At 45.7% G+C, this 21,108-nt stretch overlaps 1 protein-coding gene across 1 annotated transcript in view; it reads left to right on the plus strand.

The window, feature by feature from the left end:
* tspan11 (tetraspanin 11) overlaps positions 1–21,108 on the plus strand; it is a 51,690-nt gene that overhangs the window by 22,939 nt on the left and 7,643 nt on the right. The window contains exons 4-6 of the mRNA XM_041216256.1: positions 1,715–1,819; positions 5,698–5,856; positions 19,704–19,790. Of these exons, the coding sequence (XP_041072190.1) occupies positions 1,715–1,819; positions 5,698–5,856; positions 19,704–19,790 (351 nt within the window). The remainder of the gene's footprint in view (positions 1–1,714; positions 1,820–5,697; positions 5,857–19,703; positions 19,791–21,108) is intronic.

Here is a 21,108-nt window from a genome sequence, read left to right on the forward strand (position 1 = left end):
GTAGACTGAGAAGTATGGGTTAATAAATGAAAACCAGCACAGTGCTTTTTAAGGTATAAAAATATATATTTTATAAAAATAAATCGACTGACTTCGTTGGGTTAATTGATGAAGTAACGGAGGGGTTAGATGAAGATGGTGAGATTCATGTTGTACCTATGGACTTTCAAATGGAATTCAACAAATTTTTTTTAAACTTTATTCTATCATGAGATATTGGTGTTGCTGGCAAGACCACCATTCGTTGCCCATCCCTAATTGCCCTTGAACAGGATGGCTTGCTGGGCCAACCACATTACTGTGGGTCTGGAGACACCTGTAGGCCAGATTGTGTAAGGACGGCAGACTTCCTTTCCTGAAGGACATTAGTGAACCAGATGGGTTTTAATGACAATTGACAACGGTCTCATGGTCACTATTACTGAGACTAGCTTTTAATTCCAGTTTTATTATTATTATTATTATTATTATTAATAATTGAACTCAAATCCCACCAGTTGCCATGGCATTTTCCTGGGCCTCTGGATTACTAGTGCACTGACATTACTACCACACCATTGTCTCCCGCCATATGACATTATAAGTTATTTATGAACAGAGGCATAGATTATAAAAGCAAGGAAGTCATGCTAAACATTTCTAAAACTTTTGTTAGACCACAGCTGGTGTAAAGTGTTCAACTACACCTCCGGTAGATGCCCAAAACTGAAGCTCTAAAAACACTCAAGAAGCTTGACACCATCCAGGACAAAGCAGCCCCGTTTGATTGGCACCCTGTCCACATTCACTCCCTCCACCACCGACGCACAGTAGTTGCAGTGTGTACCATCTACAGGATGCACTGCTGGAATTCATCAAGGTTCCTAAGACAGCACCTTCCAAACCCACGACCACTGCCATCTAGAAGGACAAAGACAGCAGATAGATGGGAACACCACCGCCTGGAAGTTCCCCTCCAAGCCACTCACCATCCTGACTTGGAAATATATCGCCGTTCCTTCACTATTGCTGGGTCAAAATCCTGGAACTCTCTCCCTAACAGCACTGTGGGTGTACCTACACCACAGGGACAGCAACAGTTCAAAGAGGCAGCTCACCACCTTCTCAAGGCAATATGTGCTGGCCTAGCCAGCGAAGCTCACATCCTGTGAATGAATGAAAAAAAGGAAGGCTATCACCTTGGAGAGAGGGCAGATTTACCAGAATGGTATCAGGTATGGGAGAATTTTGGATATGTGGAGAGACTGGAGAAGCTGGGATTGTTCTCCTTAGAGCAGAGAGACCAAGGGTTCATTTAGTAGAGGTGTTCAAAATCATTGAAGGGTTTGGATACAGTGAATAGTGAGAAACAGTTTCCAGTGGCAGAAGGGTCTATAATATGAGGACAAGGATTTTACGTGATTGTCAGAAGAACCAAAGGCAAGATGAGGCAACTTTTCTTTCACACAGTGTTTGCTGCCTGAAAGGGCAGCCGAAGCAGATCCACTGCTAACTTCCAAAAGGGGAATTGGAAAAAGGGGAATAAATTACAGAGCTATGGGAATGAGCAGGGAGTGGGACTAATTGGACAGCTTTTCCCAAAAGCCAGTACCAGGCTCAATTGGCTGAATGGCCTCCTCCTGTCCTGTATCATTCTGCGATTCTAAGTGTGGTTAATAGAAAAAAACTGTGCTAATGTCCTTTGTGCATTTTTTCATTTTCTCTTTGTGTGCAGTTAAGTGGTGAACTAAAGCAGAATCTGAACAATACAATGATGGAGAATTACGCAGAGCCTGGGGAGGAGAGTATCACCTCTTCCATCAACCAACTCCAGCAACATGTATGGAATTAACCTTTTTTGGGAGGTTGTCTGTGATGTGCACATATCGCTGGTTGACTGATAACTGATTACTGATCCGATTATTGCTTGATAACAATATTAATCCCTGGCCAATATTAATCTCCCAATCAACTTCACAAAAAAACTGATTATCTGGTCATTATCACATTGCTGTTTGTGGGAACTTGCTGTGCGCAAATTGGCTGCCACATTTCCTACATTACAACAGTCACTACACTTCAAAAGTACTTTGTTGGCTGGAAAGTGCTCTGAGCCATTCAGTGGTTGTAAAAAGGTGCAAAATAAATGCAAGTTTTTCTTTACCTGTGCTCTCAGAAAAGATCAGAGGCCATTTATTTTGAACAAAAGGTCTATGTTTCTGAGTATAATCTTTTTTTGGTTTTTAACCACAGTGCAATTTAAAGCTCTGAGGAGGTTAACAACTTATATTTATATAGCACCACCAGCTTTCTCAGATGCCAAAGTGGATAGCCTCACACTTGCTCACATTGAACTCCATCTACCTCAGTTTTCTTCACTGACTTAATCAATGTCTCTTCAAAATTTCCTGCTCCCTTCGCAAATCCTGTTGGGCGGAATGTGATGAGAGCGACAGGGCTCCTGCCAACCAGTTGAAGAACTGGTGGAAAACCCTCTCCAGGAAGCCTGAGGCAATTGTCAGGCAATCAGGCACTTACCTGGGCAGCATTCAGCCCTCCTGCGCTATCAAGCCCGCACTAGGGTAGAAATCCCACCAGCGAAGATGCCAGCCAATCCGAGGCCGGCAGCTCTCCTGTATCTGCAGCGCCACTGAAAATGGTGGCCACTGCAGGTACAACACTCAGACCTATCTTGAGGATCACCGATAGATCATAGAAATGAGTATGGGCGGGATGGGAGTCACAAGAAAGGGGTCACCAGCAAGGGAGGGTTGGGGGAAGGGAGGTCAGAAGCAAGATCAGCAGGTTGGCTTTCAGCAGGCACATCCTCTTTCCTGATGCTGGGTGCCTTGACTGGGCACAGAGTGCCTGTGTACAAGGGACCCTCTCCCCATCCCCACTATGCTGCAGGGAAACCCGAAAGGGCGGGTCTGCAGCCCAGAATACCAGGGGCGGCGGGACCTAAGGGCCTCAGTTGACCTCCCAATGAGGTGGCCGCCCTTCACCCTCCCGCACTGAACTAGGTCATCCCGCACCCTCCTGCCTGATCACCACCCACCCTCACCCCAAACCCCCTTCTCCAAACTCACCTCCGGGGGGGGGGGTCATCAATGCACTTGCAACTACAGACGCTGAGGACAAAAGCCCAAGATGGAATTGGATGACATGGATGACATAGAATCGAACAGCCCATTCGGCCCATCGTGTCTGTGCTGGCTCTTTGAAAGAGCTTTCTAATTAGTCCCACTCCTCCCTGCTCTTTCCCTATTGTCTTTTCAAGTACTTATCCAACTCCCTTTTGAAAGTTCTTATTGAATCTGCTTCCACTGTCCTTTCAGGCTGCTCATTCCAGATCACAACTCGCCAAATAAAAATATTTCTCCCCTTCCACTGACTTGCCAATGGTGTTCCACAGGTCTCAGAGTTGGCCCCTTGCTGTTTGTTGTATAAATTAATGATTTGGGCTTAAATGTGAGAGGCATGATTGGGAAATTTGCAGATGACACAAAACTTGGCTGTGTAGTTGATAGTGAAGAGGATAGCTGTTGTCTCCAGAATGATATCAATGGTTTGGTTGAGTGGGCAGAAAGGTGGCAAATGGAATTCAATCCAGAAAAGTGTGAGGAGTTGAGCATTTGGGGAGGGCAAACAAAGCAAGGGAATGCACAACAAACGGGAGGATATTGGGAGGGGTAGAGGAAGTGAGAGAAAGTGGAGTGCATGTCCACACGTCCCTGAAGGTGGCAGAACAGGTGGATAAGGTGGTAAAGAAAGCAATTGGAATGTTTTCCTTTATTGGACAAAGTATAGGATACAAAAGCAGGGATGTAATGATGGAACTGCATAAAACGCTGGTTAGGCCACAGCTGGAATTTTGGGTACAGTTCTGGTCACCACATTACTGGAAGGACATAATTTCCCTGGAGAGAGTACAGAGCAGATCTACAAGAACGTTGCCAGGCCTTGAAAATTGCAGCTGTGAGGAAAGATTGGATAGGCTGGGGTTGTTTTCCTTAGAACTGAGATAGCTGAGGGGTGACCTGACTGAAGTGTACAAGACTATGAGGGACATAGATAGAGTAGACAGGAATGCCCTGTTTCCTCTCACTGAGAGCTCAATTACCAAGGGGCACAGATTTAAGGTGAATGGTAAAAGGATTAGAGGGAACATGAGGAAAAGTTTCTTCACCCAGAGGGTGGCGGGTGGCTGGAATTTGCTGCCTGGTTTGGTGGTGGAGGCAGAAACCCTCAGCTCATTTAAAAGGTACCTGGATCTGCACCTAAAGTAACCTGTAAGGCTATGGACCAGGTGCTGGAAGGTGGGATTAGAATTAGAATCAAATTTTTTATTTTTTATTTTTTGGCCAGCACAGACACAATGGACTGAACAGCCTTTTGCTGTGCCATAACTTTTCCAAAGTTCTATGAATTTATGGGCTTTTTCGCTAATTACCTTAAATCAGTCCCTTTGGTTACCGACCTTCTAGTCACTGAAAACAGCTTCTTTTTATCCACCCTGTAAAAACCCCAAATAATTTTGAATGACACAGAGAGAATGATGATTGATTACTTATTCCACCCTAGTGCCTATAAAATGTTTTTCTAATTTTTAGTTAACTTGATTTGAAAAATTAAATGAAGGTACCTAATGATGGAGAAACGTGTAGCCATCTAATATTATGCCTAATAATCATGGGGCCCTAGGCTGTGCGAAGGTGTATTCCTCTCTCCATCTGGGAGGGAGATGGGGAGGTTGTAGCGTATTGAAAATTGCAATTTTGATCACTTGAAACTACCATGCACACTTGTACCAGCAGAGGGAGTCTGCAACAAGAGAACGAAAAGGAAACCATTGTTTGCTTGTGCAGATTTAAATTCCAGGTGTCTCTGGCCGTTTCTGTTCCAAGAACTCCACAGAGGTTGGGTGTATATAAGGAAAGATCTAGAAAATTCTGAAATGACAAAGAAGAGCTCTTACACCTTTGCTGTTCCATCACTCACCTCTAGTACAATTTCTGTTGAGTGTAAAGCTGTCCTTTATATAACTCTGTCTCAGGTGTGTTTTGAAAATGTTGTTGTCATGCTGTTAGTGTGCATTTACACATTTGATTTGGGGATTTGGTATAAGTAGTGATTTTACACTGCTGTGGGATTTGATGCTTTCATAACACATTGGCCTCTGTGACTAGCAAGCATGCAGCTCTCTCACCGTCTCGCCCTCTTGCTCTTCGGTACCATACCCTAAGGGGCATTAGCAACCATGGACTTCCATGTGTTGGCCCGTGGTTAAGTTTGGCAAGGTACTGCAGCGTTTCGCCATTGCCTCTGCAGGTTCCGGCTGACCCCGACACTGTCCCACTCTTACCGCCTGCCATCAGATGGGAAGGATTTGCAGGTTGATACTCAACCTGTTTGGCCACTTTATGCATGCACCTTCCTTGGCCACCAAGTCCTGGAGTGGGACTCGAACCCAGAGCTTCTGGCTCAGGCAGGGATGCACTTATACACTGTCTTGAAGCTGCTTGGAGACAACAGGGAGGAACGGGCAGGAAAGCAAAGCTTTGTCCTACCACCTTTCTTTCTCCTCCCCGTGGAAAATGTTGACAAATTCTGAGAAGCGTCATGTGTTGCCCTATAATTTGTTGGTAAACAATATGCAAGTTTGTTCACCTCACCTTGTCAGAAGGCATTGCTTACTGTCCTATTCCTCTGTTGCAGTTCAAGTGTTGTGGCAGCAACAGTTCAGCTGACTGGCAGTACAGTGCTTACATCCTCTCACCTGCGGCAGGTAACAGGCTAGTGCCTGACAGCTGCTGTAAGACAGTAACTGAGGCCTGTGGCCAGAGGGACCATCCATCAAATATCTACAAGGTGGAGGTAAGCAAAATATTGCATCACTTTGAAAGGCCATGTTATGGAGGTGAATATTGTAACTGCATTTTTCAAATGATTATTTGTTTCTACTCCGAGCCCTTACCCCTCCTTTCCAAGAGTGATCCATACTGTGGAGTGGGTTCCAAGGCCACGCAATAATTATTCAACTGTGACATTTCAACATTGTTTTCAGATCCATCCATGGCCTCAGCCCCTCCCTAACTCTGTAATATTCCTCCAATCCCTCTGAGACATCTATGATCCTCGAATTCTGGCCTCCTGTGCATCCCCAATTATAATCGCTCCACCACTGATGGCCGTCCTTCAGTTGCCGAGGCTGTAAGCTCTAGAATTCCCTCCCTACACCTCTCCACCTTCTCTACCTCACTTTCCACCTTTAAGACGCACCTTAAAACTTACCTCTTTGACCAAGCTTTTGGCCACCTGACCTAATATCTCGTTAGTGTGGCTCGGCGTCATACTCTGTTTCATAATGCTCCTGTGGAGCACCCTGGGATGTTTCATTACATTAAAGGTGCGACATAAATAAAAGTTGTTGTTGGGAAGAGAGGGCAGGAGGGTTCTCACAGCCAGATCTGATCCTGTCCTGTCCCACCGGACAAACTTGTATTTTGCAACTAAATGTAATTTCTGTTGTGGATTTATTGGATTGTTAGTGCCTGGAGCATGCCAAGGCCATGCTGCAGCTTTACTGTTATTTCTATACTGTAGCCTATTGGCTACACTCTAAATCTGTACACCTTGAGGTTAATTGCTATTGTTGAAGGAACTTTGTCTATATGTCGGCAGCCACTTGTTAACCCTGCTTTTCTTCCTTTAGGAAGAAGACAAGGTATTAAGGAGTGAGTGGCTGTTCTTTCTCTAGTTGCGATTTGCTATTTTATGGATGACACGTGAAACATTATACATGAAAATTTATATATTTGCATGTATAATGTTTTGAGGTGTGATGGATGTGTTAGAGGCAAGATTTTGATTCTATGGATGGATTTTTTTCAAATGTTGATGGGAGATCAGTGACCAGTAGACTAGAAAGAAGCAGCAGTTCAGGCTAGATGTGTTCGTGTGCAATGGGTCAAATGGCCTCCTTCTGTGCTGTAATGACTCCGTGACTCTCTGGGCTGAATTTTGGGCCCCGCCAATGTCAGGAACAGAGGTGAACAGGTCCCGAAGATTAAGAGGCCAGCCAATGTGGCAGTTTCCTGACCCAGTTCCTGACAGCCGCTGTTTTGGCCGATGTGGGTTTGGGGCCTGGGAAGGCCGCCCACACCCTTGAGGTAATTAGGCTCATTAAGAGCCTTGTTAAAAGTTGATAATGGAGGCCAACTGGGATTTTCCAGGTGGTCTCTAGTTTCCTGATGTGACAGGGTGGGTGGGTTGTTGTGGTGGTGGGCACCCAGGGATAAGCTGGGGTGCCAGTGCGCCTGGCAGACATACAGGTCCTCCCTGCCTGCTTCGGCAGGGGTATAGCCAAATGCTGCCCTGTAAAGGGTATATCCCTTAAACCCCTGCCTCACCAAAGTAGTGGCCTGGCTACTTTTTGTGCTTTCTTTTATTTAAGCTTTTAAAAAGTTTTCGAACAATCTTTTTGTTGAAGCGCCCTCTCAGTTATTTACCTTTTGCTGCAGCATGGTGGTCCTCTGAAGCTGGAAGGTGTCTGATTGGCCGTCCAGCCATGAGAGAACCACTTGCCACCCTCAGTTGGACAGGGAAGCTGTTTCCATGATAATTAAGGCTCATCCACATGAGAATACCGACTGGAGGTGGGTTCGGGACTCGAACGCAGTCCCAACTCCTGCTTCCCACCAACTTGGGGAAAGTTCTACCTGATGGACAAGCTGAGTGAGTGGGCAAATTGCAGTATAATGTGGATAAATCTGAGGTTATCCACTTTGGTAGCAAAAACAGGGAGGCAGATTATTATCTGAACGGCTATAACTTGAGAGAGGGGAAAGTGCAGTGAGACCTGGGTGTCCTTGTACACCAGTCGCTGAAGGTATGCATGCAGGTGCAGCAGGCGGTAAAGGAGGCAAATGGTATGTTGGCCTTCATAGTGAGAGGATTCGAGTACAGGAGCAGGGATGTCTTGCTGCAATTATACAGGGCCTTGGTGAGCCCACACCTGCAATATTGTGTATAGTTTTGGTCTCCTTATCTGAGGAATGATGTACTTGCTATAGAGGGAGTGCAGGGAAGGTTTACCAGACTGATTCCTGGGATGGTGGGACTGACATATGAGGAGATTGAGACGGTTAGGATTATATTCGCTGGAGTTCAGAAGAACGAGGGGGGATCACATAGAAACCCATAAAGTTCTAAAAGGACTAGACAGGGTAGATGCAGGAAGGATGTTCCCGATGATGGGGGAGTCCAGAACCAGGGGTCACAGTTTGAGGATATGGGGTGGACCATTTAGGACTGAGATGAGGAGAAATTTCTTCACCCAGAGAGTGGTGAGCCTGTGGAATTTGCTATCACAGAAAGTAGTTGAGACCAAAACATTGTATGTTTTCAAAGATATAGCTCTTGGGGTGAAAGGGATCCAAGGATATGGGGAGAAAGCGGGAGCAGGCTATTGAGTTAGGTGATCAGCCATGATCATAATGAATGGCGGAGCAGGCTCGAAGGGCCGAATGGCCTACTCCTGCTCCTAGTTTCTATGTTTCTATGACTCTCTAAAGTATTATGATTAGATTGCAAGCATAGTTCTGGATTTGATGGAATGGTAGGTAAAAGACGGGAAGGGACTGAGTGATGTCAGGAGTTGGCCGTTCCTGCTATTATACTCAACAAGATCTCATTTGTCACTGTGTCGAAACCTCAAGAAATAAGTTAAGATTACAGGAATATTGTAGATAAAACCTTATAATGACCTTATTCTCAAAGGTATGTAGGAATGAACGAAACTGGAAATGATCTACTAATCGCAAACAGAATTCCCTGAGTGTAATGCCCCAGGCAACATTCATCATTTGAAAAGTTTTTAAACTGTGTTTGCTATTTTACTGATATATCTAGTGCTTTTTTCACATCACGGCAGTTACTGTTCTTTTGACCGATTTCAATTTTGTAACTTGCTATTCTACTCTTGGGTAACTCCCATTTAGGATTGCCTTGTGCATTGGTCCATTGTCATGGGGGAGGCATAGTGTATTGTCACTGGACTGGTATTCCAGAGACCCAGGGTAACGCTCTGGGGACCTGGGTTTGAATCCTACCACAGCAAGATTTGAAATTTGGAGTTAAAAGTCTAATGAGGACCACAAAACCATTGCCGATTGTCATGAAAACCCATTTGATTCACTAATGTCCTTTAGGGAAGGAAATCTACTTACCTGGCCTAGCCTACATGTGACTCCAGACCCACAGCAATGTGGTTGACTCTTAAATGCCCTTGGAACAAGGGGAATTAGGTATGGGCAATAAATACCAGCATGGTCAGTGATGCCCAGATCCTGTGAATGAATAAAAAAAAGACACATTTAGATACAGATGCCACTATTATGTATGTATATGGTGGTGGCTCACCAACCTCCTCAAAGCCTCTCATTCATGGCGTTTGTGATGTAGGCTTCACTGACAAGGGTTGTTGACATTTATCACCAGCTGCCCCTTGAGAAGGTAATGATGGGCCTTCTTCCTGAACCACTGCAGTCTGTGTGGTGATGGTGCTCCCAACATTTTAACAACATCATCACCATCACTCAATTTCCATAGGGAGGATAGAGAGTTCTCTAGGCAATTTGATCCTTCCCTGGAAAACTCTCCCTCTTTGTCTGCCAGCCCAGGTTTCCATCAGGTGCCAGACTGAGGCAGAGCTTAGAATCATAGAAGATTTACAAGCCATTCGGCCCATCATGCCCATACTGGTCGATGAAATGCGAGCCAGTCTGATCTCACCTTCCTGCTGTAGGTCCATAGCCCTGCTGGTCATAGATATCCAAGTAAATATCCAATTACTTTTTAGTGAGGGTTTATGCCTCTATCACTTTTCAGGCACTGAGTTCCATGTCCCTACCACTCTCTGGGTGGAAAAAATGGAGGAGCAGGCTGGAGGGCCTGAGTGGCCTATTCCTGCTCCTATTTTGTATGTTTGTATGTTATCACTATGGGGTAAGCAAGGAGGATAGGCTCCAAAAATGAACTCAGCCACTATGGGGATTGAACTAGCACTGTTAGCGTTATCCTGCACCACAGGAAACATTGAACCAACTGAGTTAACCAACCCACTGAACTCCGATTACATCTATTTAATTTGTTTAGAGATGGACATTGGTTGCCGACAGCGCAGGTCTCTGCGCGAAACTGGGGCTTTCACTTTGCAAAATGCAGACATTTACAGAGAGGATTACAGAGGATATCCAGCACAGAAACAGGCCATTCAGCCCAGCCAGTCCATGCTGCTGTTAACGCTCCACTCGAGTTTCCTGCCATCTTTTCTTATCTAAATCTATCATCAGAACCCTCTATTCCCTTCTCCATCTTGTGCTGGCCTAGTTTCCCCTTAAATACATCCATAATATTCACTTCACCCGCTCTGCGTGGCAGTGAGTTCCACACTTTCACCACTCTCTGGGTGAAGAAGTTTCTTCTGAATTCCCTGCTGACTATCTTATATTGATGGTCTCTAGTTTTGCTCTTCCCCACAAGAGGAAACGTTCTCTGTGTCCACTCTGTCAAAACCTTTCATCACTTCAAAGGCTTCTATTGGACCAGCCCCCAGCCTTCATTTCCCAAGAGAGAAGAGGCCCAGACTGTCAATCCTTTCCTCATATGTAAACCCACAATTTCTGTTATCGTTCTTGTGAAACGCCACATCCCTTTGGATGTTTGCAACAGGCAAAGTACTGACCGTACTCAACCAGCACGTACTTGCAAAACTCAGAACAGTGTCCAACATTAGAAGTGATTCCATAATTGGACAGCCCTTGCTAAACAAATCAGATTGCACTCGAAATTACGCTGACAAACAATATAAGATTATCAGTCAGGCTTGCAGTGTGGCTCAGTCACTTATTTATTTTTCCTTTCAATAAATTTATCGAAACTAGAAGCTGTTTGTGATCCTGAATAGATTTTCAAAAGCTTATGGGAGACAGGAGAGTTTATTGAACTGATTTTTTTGAGTAAACAGTTCAATCTGTCAGCCCAGGCTGAATGTAACTGTTATTTCTCTAAAGGGCTGGGAAACATTTTGAAGAAAAATAAACACAGCGGGTGAGGTCCTGGAGAGTGGGAAGAGGTTTGTGCAGTGCTGCGATACAGGAAATTAAATCAGTGAAGAAGCTGATGAGAAAATTAGAGAAACCCGTAAACCGCAAATTGTGTTATGATTACAAACACTTGCTGAATTATAAAATTTAACAGGCGGATGTGGGGTTGTGGTGCAGTAGCACAGTGGTTATGTTACTGGACAAGTAATGCAGAGGCCTAGACTAATCCAAAGACAAGGACCAGGATTTTTCCAGCCCGTTGGAGACAGGTTCGGAGGCAGGAGGACAGGAAAATGGCAACCAATGGTGTTATGAGGAAAGCTCGATGTGTTCATGTCGCTAGAGGATGGGATGTGGGCTTCGCTGGCTGGGCCAACAATTTTTGCCCATCCCTAGATGCCCTTGAGAAGGTGGTGAGCAGTCTTCTTGAAGCACTGTAAGTACACCCACAGTGCTGTTAGGAAGGGAGTTCCAGGGTTTTGACCCAGCGACAGTGAAGGAACGGCCGATATGTTTCCAAGTCAGGATGGTGAGTGGCTTGGAAGGGAACTTGCAGGTGGTGGTGTTCCCATGTGTCTGCTGCCCTTGTCCTTCTAGATGGTAGTGGTCGCAGGTTTGCAAGGTGCTGTCTAAGGAAACTTGGTGAGTTTCTGCAGTGCATCTTGTAGATGGTACATGCTGCTGCCACTGTACGTCGGTGGTGGAGGGCGTGGATGTTGAAGGTGATGGATGGGGTGCTAATCAAGCGGGGCTGCTTTTCCCAGTGCCGGGAATGACAGCAGCTTGGCGGGCCTCCAACTGGGGGCCAGCTGGCCAACTATATCATTTAAAAACCAACTGATGTCAATTTTGCCAAGTTGCTGCCATTATGCCAGTAACCCAGGCCCCTGCCATGCATGGAAGCTTCCAGATATGTGGAGACAGCCTCCCACTGGCTTCCCAGTGGAAGTGAGAGGGGTGGCCTTGGTTTCAGGAGGCTCCATGCCCCGGAGAAGGAGGCACTCCCCCGGCAGCTGATCGTCCTGCTCCGGCCCTGACGCTGCGGCTGGAGGGGTACCCATCAGCTCATCAGGGGCCTGCCTGCCTGTCTCAGGCACAGAGAGGAATTTTTCACCTTGCTCATGAGGGCTCCTCAATATGGAGGCGCACCCTCTTTCCCCTTGCAGCAGTGGTCACCTCTATCGGTGCGGCTGCTAAGCTGCCCTCTGATTGGGCCAGGAACTTGGAGAGGCGGGACTCTGCTCTTAATTGGAAAGCAGGCCCAGCGCAGTCTCTTAATTGGCTGCCGTCATGTAGGTTGCTTGTGTGGACCCACTGCCCTCTTGCCCGGGCCCAACATTGGGACTTACCTCACACCAGCAAAATCCTGACCGTGAATTCAAACCCCACCACAGCAGCTGGGGAATCCAAATTCAATTAGTGGAATGCATCTGGAATAAAAATACATATCTCAGCGATGGTGACCACAAAACTACCAAGTGTCGTAAAATCCCAGGGAGTTCACTAATGTCCTTCGGAGACGATGTCTGCCATCCTTACCTGGTCTGTCCTAAGTGTGACTCCAGACCCAATAGTAATGTGGTTGATTCTTAGCCCTCAGAAATGGCCTCGCAAGATTATTAGCAATTGGAGTAGGAGTAGGCCATTCAGCCCATTGAAACTGCCCCGCCTTTCAGTAAGATCATGGCTGATCTGAGTGCGGCCTTGACACTACTTTCTTGCCTGTCTCCCATAACCCCTAATCCCCTTTGTAGATCAAAAATCTGTCTAACTCAGCCTTGAACATATTTAATGATGCAGTCTCCAGACCAAAGACCCTCAGAGAAGAAATTCCTCATCTCTGTCTTAAATTGGAGACCCCTTATTTTTAAGTTTGCTCCCTAGTTCTAAATTTCCCCACAAGAGAAAATGTCCTCCCATCATTACCCCCTCCTCAGAATCTTTTATGTTTCAATAAGAACATCTCTCATTCTTCTAAACTCCAATAAGTATAGGCCCAACCTGCTCAGTCTTTCATAATATTTCATTCCAGAAATCAGTTTTGTATAAACCTTCTCTGAACTGCCTCCAATGCTAGTTTTATAAGGATGAGCAACACCCACATCCCATGAAGGAACAAAATTCTTAAATAAATGATGTTACAAGAAATTGTTCTCAAATGTAACACAATTATTCAAGAAAGGAGGGAACGAGGAATCAGGTAACTACAGGTCTGTTAGCCTGACATCAGTTATCAGGAAAATGCTGGTTGTGGTAATAAGGCACTTAGAAAATCATAATGGGGGAGACAGTGGCCTAGTGCTTAATGTCACTGGACTAGTAATCCAGAAGCCCAGGCTAATGCACTGAGGACATAGGTTCAAATCCCACCACTGGAGCTGGGGGAATTTAAATTCCATTAATAAATCTGGAATTGAAAGCTAGTCTCAGTAATGGTGACCATGAAACCATCATCGATTGTTGTAAAAACCCATCTGGATTCACTAATGTCCCTTAGGGAAGGGAATCAGTCGTCCTTACCTGGTCTGGCCTACATGTGACTCCAGACCCATAGCAATGTGGTTGACTCTTAACTGCCCAAAAGAAATGGCTGAGTGGGTCACTCAGGTCACGGGCAATTAGGGATGGGTAACAAATGCTGACTTTGCCAGTGATGCCCACATCCCATGAAAGAATAACTAAGCTTTTGAGGATGTGACTAGCAGAGTAGATAAACAGGAGCCAGTGGATGTGGTATGTTTGGATTTTCAAAAGGCATTCAAATAAGGTGCCACATGGAAAGTTGTTGCACCTCGGTTGGGGGTCATGTATTATCTTGGATAGAGCATTAGTTAAAGGATCGAAACCAGGGAAAGTAAATGGGCCATTTTCAGGTTAGGGTGCCACAAGGGCCAGTGCTGGGGCTTCAGCTATTTATGACTCCGATGAAGGGACCAAGAGTAATATCTCCAAGTTTGCTGACGATATGAAGCTAGGTGGGTAAGTTGTGAGGAGGAGAGGCTCCAAAGAGATATTGATAAATGAGTGGGAAAGTTTGAAAGATGGCGTATCGTTCCCACTGCGGGGAGAAGAAATTAAACTGAATATTTTTGAAGTGGTGGCAAAATATTAGATGTTGGTGTTCAGAGGGATTTGGGAGTCCTTTGCAAGAAACACGGGAAGTTTTTGTCCAGATAGAGCAAGCAATTAGGAAGGCTAAAGGGGAGGTGGCAGTGGCACAGGGGTATTGTCACTGATTAGTAATCCAGAGACCCAGGTCCTGTCTTGGCAGATGGTGAAATTCAAATTCAATAAAAAATCTGGAATTAAAAGTCTAATGATGACCATGAAACCATTGCCAATTGTCATAAAAACCCATCTGGTTCACTAGTGTCCTTTAGGGAAGGAAATTTGCTGTCTTTACCTGGTTTGGCCTACATGTGACTCCAGCCCCAACCAGCAATGTGGTTGATTCTTAAATGCCCTCTGATCAAGGGCGATTAGGGATGTGCAATAAATGCCTAGCCAGCGACACCCAGATCCCATGAACAAATATATTTTAAAAAACGTTGGCCTTTATTGCAACGGTGTTTGGAGTACAAGAGTAAGGAGGTCTTGCTGCATTTGTGCAGGGCTTTGCTGAAGGACACCTGGAGTTTCCTGGACGGTTTTATTTCTGTGCCTAAGGAAAGATATACTTACCTTAAAGGGATTAATCTCTGGGATGAGAGGGTTGTCCTAAGAGATGAGATTGCGTAGATTCGGCCTTTACTCTCTGGGGTTTAGACAAATGTGAGGTGATCTCACAAAAATATGCAAGATTCAGAGAGGGCTTGAGAGGGTCAATGCTGAGAGGCTGCTTTCCCCTGGCGACGAAGTCTAGAACTAGGGGACCTCGTCTCATGGTAAGGGATTGGTCAGTTAGGACTGAAATGAGGAGAAATTTCTTCACTCAGAGGGTTGTGAATCTTTGGAATTTTCCACCATAGAGACTTGTGGATGCTCAGTTATTGAATATATTCAAGACTGAGATTGATAGAATTTTGAATATCAAGGGACATGGGGATTGGTAGGAGCGTGGGGCAAGGAAATGGAGCTATAGAGGAGGGTCAGCCAGGCTCTTATTAAGTGGCTCAGGGCAAGACTATCTCCTCCCTTTCTTATATTATGGAACCTGCACGCTTCCTAAAGGTTGTAAAAGTTATGGCGGAGATTTCCACATATTGGGAATTCTTTGGTGATTTATTTGAACAAACATCTCCCTGGAATCTTTGGGGAAATCAATCTTTTCTGTCCGATCTCTGCAGCTGAAATTGGTTCCTTGGTTCCCAAGCGAAATGGATTATGCTGAGATCAAAGCAAAGTACTGAAGATTGTTGGGATGTTTGAGTGCAGGAAGGAATGTAAAGACTCCAGCAGCAAGTTGCTCGGCCAGATTGTCAGTTTGATATAAATGGGCCATACCTCGGAATCTCTTGATAATACTGCTAAATCCACCCGACTCGATCCACAATCCCCAGGGGCCACAAGCTGGGCCTAGCTGGCATCAGCTGTCAGGTTTTATTGCTACTTTTGAAAAGAGGCCTCTGTTGACCATCAGACTGCATTCCCTCCCTCTCTCTCTCTCTCTCTCTGGCTCACAAGCTGCTAACAGCTGAATATTTGTTGAGGAGCTGCGAGGTCTGACAGCCAGTAACAACAATTCAGCTGCCGCTTGAATTATTCATCAACAGCTCTTTCTATCCAAACTTAACCAGCAGCCAAATATCTCACCTCAATGGCTGTATTTTACCTTTTTGTAACAATATAAACTCTGGAGAGCTTGGCATTTCCATTACGCGCACTGTTATCTCCTCAAAGAACATTGGTTAAGTTTGTCAGACACAATTTGGTTTTCACTAATCCCAGCTGGCTGTCCTCAAGGAATCCACATCTTTTTAGATCAGTATTAATTTGGTAGCACTCAGAAACTGTCCCACTGCTGATGTAGAGTTAATTTGATTTCTAGTTATCTGCTTTACTCCTTTTATTGAATCCCTTTTTTTTAACAGTGGGGTTACATTGATAATCCTCCAGTCCCCCGGTACAGCTACTATGTCCCAGGATTGTGGTCAGAATATCTCCTGTTCCTCTCTGACTTCCTTTAGCTTTCTTGGACGCAGCTTGGGCCTTTTTCCGTTTTGAGTTCCCACCACTTATTTGTACTTTGTTTTTAATTCTGTGCAGGTGGAGGCTACTAATTGGCATTTACATGTGTAAAGAGACACTTACCGAAACTGTGGCCAGAATTTTGTTGGCCTGCATTGGGGGCCTCGTTCACTGGCCAGAGATCCGGCAGGGAACCCCTGTCAGTTCCTTGGCGGGGAGGGAAGGTCTGACAGAACCAAGTGCCCTACGGGTCTTAATTGGCTGCCGTCAAGCCTGCCCTGTGATTGAGGTCCAATAACGCCCTCCTTGCCAGCAGGATCGGTGGCTGCTGGCGGCACTGCGCCCATTCTCGGCCCAGGATCGGGGAGGGTCCCCAGGCTGCACGCGAGCGAAGGCGGGCTGGGGGTCGTGGGGTGGGGGGGGTCGCAGGAGAGCGGGGAGATGGGGTCGACGGCAATGGCAGGGGGACGGCTTTCAGCAGCCGCCCCTTTGCCTGGCACCGGGTCCCTTGATCGAGTACCGAGTGCCCCCCCACGCCCCCCCCCCCCACTGCCTCGGGACTAGGGTTGCCAACTGTGATTCAATGTATTCCTGGAGGTTTCATCACGTGACTTGCCCCCATGCTCCAGCCATTAGTCAGCCAACACATCCACCCTTGAGACGCACGGCCTTCCTACGCCAATTGGAAAGCAAAAAGACTCATTACCCAGTTGGATGATGCTTGTCTGTCAAACAGCCTTCTTTTTCCATTTTCAATGTTTTATATCTGGTAAAGAGAAATGTTCAAAGAAAATGACAAAATAAAACTATCTATTTTAAATGTCTCAATGATTTTTCTCCAGGGTTGTGCACAGCAGTATCCCGGAGTTTGATCTTCAATTCCCCGGAATTGCCCTGCTCTGGGAACCATCTGAAAATGCGACTTAAATCGCAGACTTCAGGTGGTTCCGACTGTGTTGCATCAATAGTTACCCAGAAAAAGAAGAATTAAAACCACTTCTAGCTTCTGGGTAACTGCTGTGCAGACCCACACTGACCCCGCCCAGGGACTCTCCCTGCCCCCACCCCCCACCCCCCCCCCCAACCCTGACTACTGCCTCATGGAACTCCTCCACCCCTGACTACCCCACAATGGGACTTCCCCCCCCACCTCCCACCACGGGATTACCCCACACCCCCCAGCATGAGCCTTCACCACCCCCCTCCCCCCCAGTGGACTACTCCACGGGACAGCCCCCCCCAACCACCAACCACCCCCAAACTTCATAAATTCTAACCACTTACTTGACAAACCTACCTTCTTCCTGGCTTGAAAGTGACAGGACCTGTAAATTCACCTGATTTATGGCAGCTGGTGCCCTATAAAAGGGGGCGTGGTCTCCTTCGTCTCCGACTCTGAAGCCTTCCACAGAAGGCCTGGGGGCATTACCCCCCCCCCACCCCCCCGACATAGTTTTTGCCTGGCCTGTGTTGGAAGGTTGGACGAGAGAGGATGGGGAAGATTTGAAGGTAAAAAAAAGTAGGAGCGGATTGGCAATCTGACTCTGATTGATTGCCACTTCGCCGAAGTTCAGGCCCACATTTTGAGTTTTGCAAGCACGGGCTAGTTGGCTACCCATCAGCACTGATGTTTGGGTACCCAACCAGCCCGTGCTTGCAAAACTCAAAACACAGTGCCCAACATTAAATGTGATTCCGCAATTGGACAACACTTGCTAAACAATCCTGATTATGCTATGAATTATACTGAAAACCAATTTAAGACTGTCAGTCAGGTTCGCAGTACTGCTCACTTACACTATATATGGCACTAGAAGCCATATATATTCACACACACACAGTTCTTTGCAGACAGAAGGAACATGTCCACACATTTTGCACCTTTCTCAACTATACAAAAGTTTAGGGAACGGTCATTCCCTGGTTCATTACCCAGGACAATGCCTTGGCCAATCAGAGTCAACCTGCCCAGTTTGAATTTGAACAAATCTGGACGGTTAACTATTCCAAGCTGCATTCTCCCTGGCAACGCCTCCACCAATCAGAGTCCACTTGCCAACCGATCAGCACCCTTTTCTCATGCAGTATAAATTGTTGTTCCCTTTACTGTTGGTAATTTCTTGTGAGCTGACCTGATGAGTGCAAGTTAAAAAGCTTTGATAGCATGTCTATTTTTTCTTTCAGCAACACTCAAGTTCTGTCCTACCAAAAGACTAGTTGTCACTATAGTTGCTTTCCACTGACTGGCTTGGTAGTTCTCTTCGGACAGTGGGAGGTATGCAGGGAACTAAAATTAATCGAATGGAATGTCACTGGAGTAATATGTCAAATGACTCGGGAGGAGTGGGAATTTCATTTATTACCTCATTTCTAGTCACGACAGACAGTATCTCTCTCCTGAACGCTGTGGAACAAAGAAACTATTTCAGGTGCAGGTCCACGTTTTTAGCTACTTTGTGTGAGACAGGAAGTAGCTCAGTTTAATTGAATATTTTCTCTTTACGAATTAGGCCTGCTTTAATTTTAAACCAATAAAGATAATTAATCTTCATTTTATGAAGACGCCAATCATAGTTTTACTTCCAGTCATAATGAGTTTATGCCCCTCCTGGGGCTAATTTTACACGGTCTTGTCTTCCTTTCATCCTGAATTCTTCTATAAGTAATTATTCATTCCATTTTCTGAATGCTCAAATTGCATCAGTCACCACTTGTGGCAAATCACTTATCTGATGTAAATTGTCCCCTGATATCTACCTTTATGTATCTCGCAGTTATTTGTGAGATCCCAACTCATCATTAGCTGTCCTTGTTCATTTTATACCTAACATGTCTTTTCTCAATCTTCAATGAGATATAACCCAGAACAAAAACAAAAATACCTGGAAAAACTCAACAGGTCTGACAGCATCTGTGGAGAGGAACACAGTTAATGTTTCGAGTCCGTATGACTCTTCAACAGCAGGCCTGCCTTGCTTGTTCATGCCTGATTTGAACATTCTCTTTTTAAAAATTATTCATTCATGGGATGTGGGCACTGCCAACCCTAACTGCCCTTGTTCAGAGGGCATTTAAGAGCCAACAACATTGCTGTGGGTCTGGAGTCACACGTAGGCCAGACCAGGTAAGGATGGCAGATTTCCTTCCCTAAAGGGCATTAGTGAACATATATTAGACATATAATTCCAGATTTTTATTGAATTCAAATTTCACTACCTGTCGTTGTGGGATTCGAACCCTGGTCACCAGAGGATTACCCTGGGTCTCTAGAAACTAGACCAGCAACAATACCACTACGCCATCACCTCCCTGGTGGGAGGAGTCCACAGCCTTCCCAATGTATCCTGGCCTTTGTTATTTTTCCACCGTCAGAACCTCTTTGCTTTTATTTTCAATCTTTCCACACAATAAATTTTGGGAGTAAAACCGAACCTCATTCTTGTCTGTCAAGGTTGCACGAGCATTTCATGTTGAACGTATTGTTTGCAGGGTGGATGCATCACCGTATTGGAGCAGACCCTAGCAGACCACACTCTGATTATTGGAGCAGTTGGCATTGGTGTAGCTTGTCTTCAGGTGAGTCACATCGCCAGTAGTGGAGCACCACTGGAATCTGAGCAAAATAGCCTTTTGCAAACATGTTGAAGCTGCTCTGGGGAGTCAGTGAACCTCATGATGATTTCATATTACTGGGTCGGGCTTGGGGGCTTGGTGCTCCTTTCATGTATAAGATGGTCCATGCAGCAGAAGCCTCTCCCAATAGTACAGACATGACTGCTCTAACACTGAGCATGTCTGTTACTGTGTTGCACAGTGAGTGTGTCTGCCACTACCTTTTCCTCCCTCTCTGTCTCTGGAGTCATTGCTGGGTGGTACTGGGATGGGAGCGGTGGGGTTGCAATTCTACTGCCTTTAGGTATTGGCCCCAGCACCTGGTCTGGTTGGATACCCTGCTGGGCGCTGAATGGGCCAATGTGCAGGAAAATGAGTTGAGAAATGGCCCTCCGGCCCTTTGATTAATTGAGAGAGCAGTATAGGATCTTGGGCTTCATAAATGTACGCTTGAATACAAAAGCAGGGAAATTGCACTGAATCTTCTGGTTAGGCCACAACCAGAGTACTGATTCCTGTTATGGGGAAGATAGTGATGTAGTGGTAATGTCACTGGACTAGTAACCCAGAGGTCCAGGCTAATGCTCTGGGGATATGGGTTCAAATCCCACCATGGCAGCTGGTGGAATTTAAATTCAATTAATAAACCTGGAATTAAAAGCTAGTTTCAGTAATGGTGACCATGAAAACTATGATCAATTGTTGTAATAACCCATCTGGTTCACTAGTGTCCTTTAGAGAAGGAAATCTGCTGTCCTTACCCAGTCTGGCCTACATGTGACTCCAGACCCACATCAATGTGGTTGACTTTTAACTGCCCTACCAAGTCATTCAAATCAAGGGCAGTTAGGGATGGGCAACCAATGCTGGCCTTGCCAGCAATGCCCATGAAAGAATTTTTAAAAAAGTCTGGGTCACCAGATTTTAGGAAGAATGTGAGGGTCCTTGAGAGGGTACAGAGGAGATTTACTCAGAATGGTTGTAGGGATGGGGGATTTTAGCTAGAAGGTTAGGTTGGAGAAGCTGGGGCTGTTCTCCTTGGAATAAAGGAGATCTGATAGAAGCTTTTTTTATGTTCATTCATGGGATGTGGGTGCCTCTGGCTGGGCCATCCCTAATTGCCCTTGAGAAGTTGGTGGTGAGCTGCCTTCTTGAACAGCTGCAGTCCCTGTGGTGTAGGTACACCCACAGTGCTGTTAGGAAGGAAGTTCCAGGTTTTGGACCCAGCGACGGTAAAGGAACGGCGATATATTTCCAAGTCAGGATGGTGAGTGACTTGGAG

This window comes from Carcharodon carcharias, chromosome 21 (genome assembly GCF_017639515.1).
Source record: "Carcharodon carcharias isolate sCarCar2 chromosome 21, sCarCar2.pri, whole genome shotgun sequence".
NCBI classification, from domain to species: Eukaryota; Metazoa; Chordata; class Chondrichthyes; order Lamniformes; family Lamnidae; genus Carcharodon; species Carcharodon carcharias.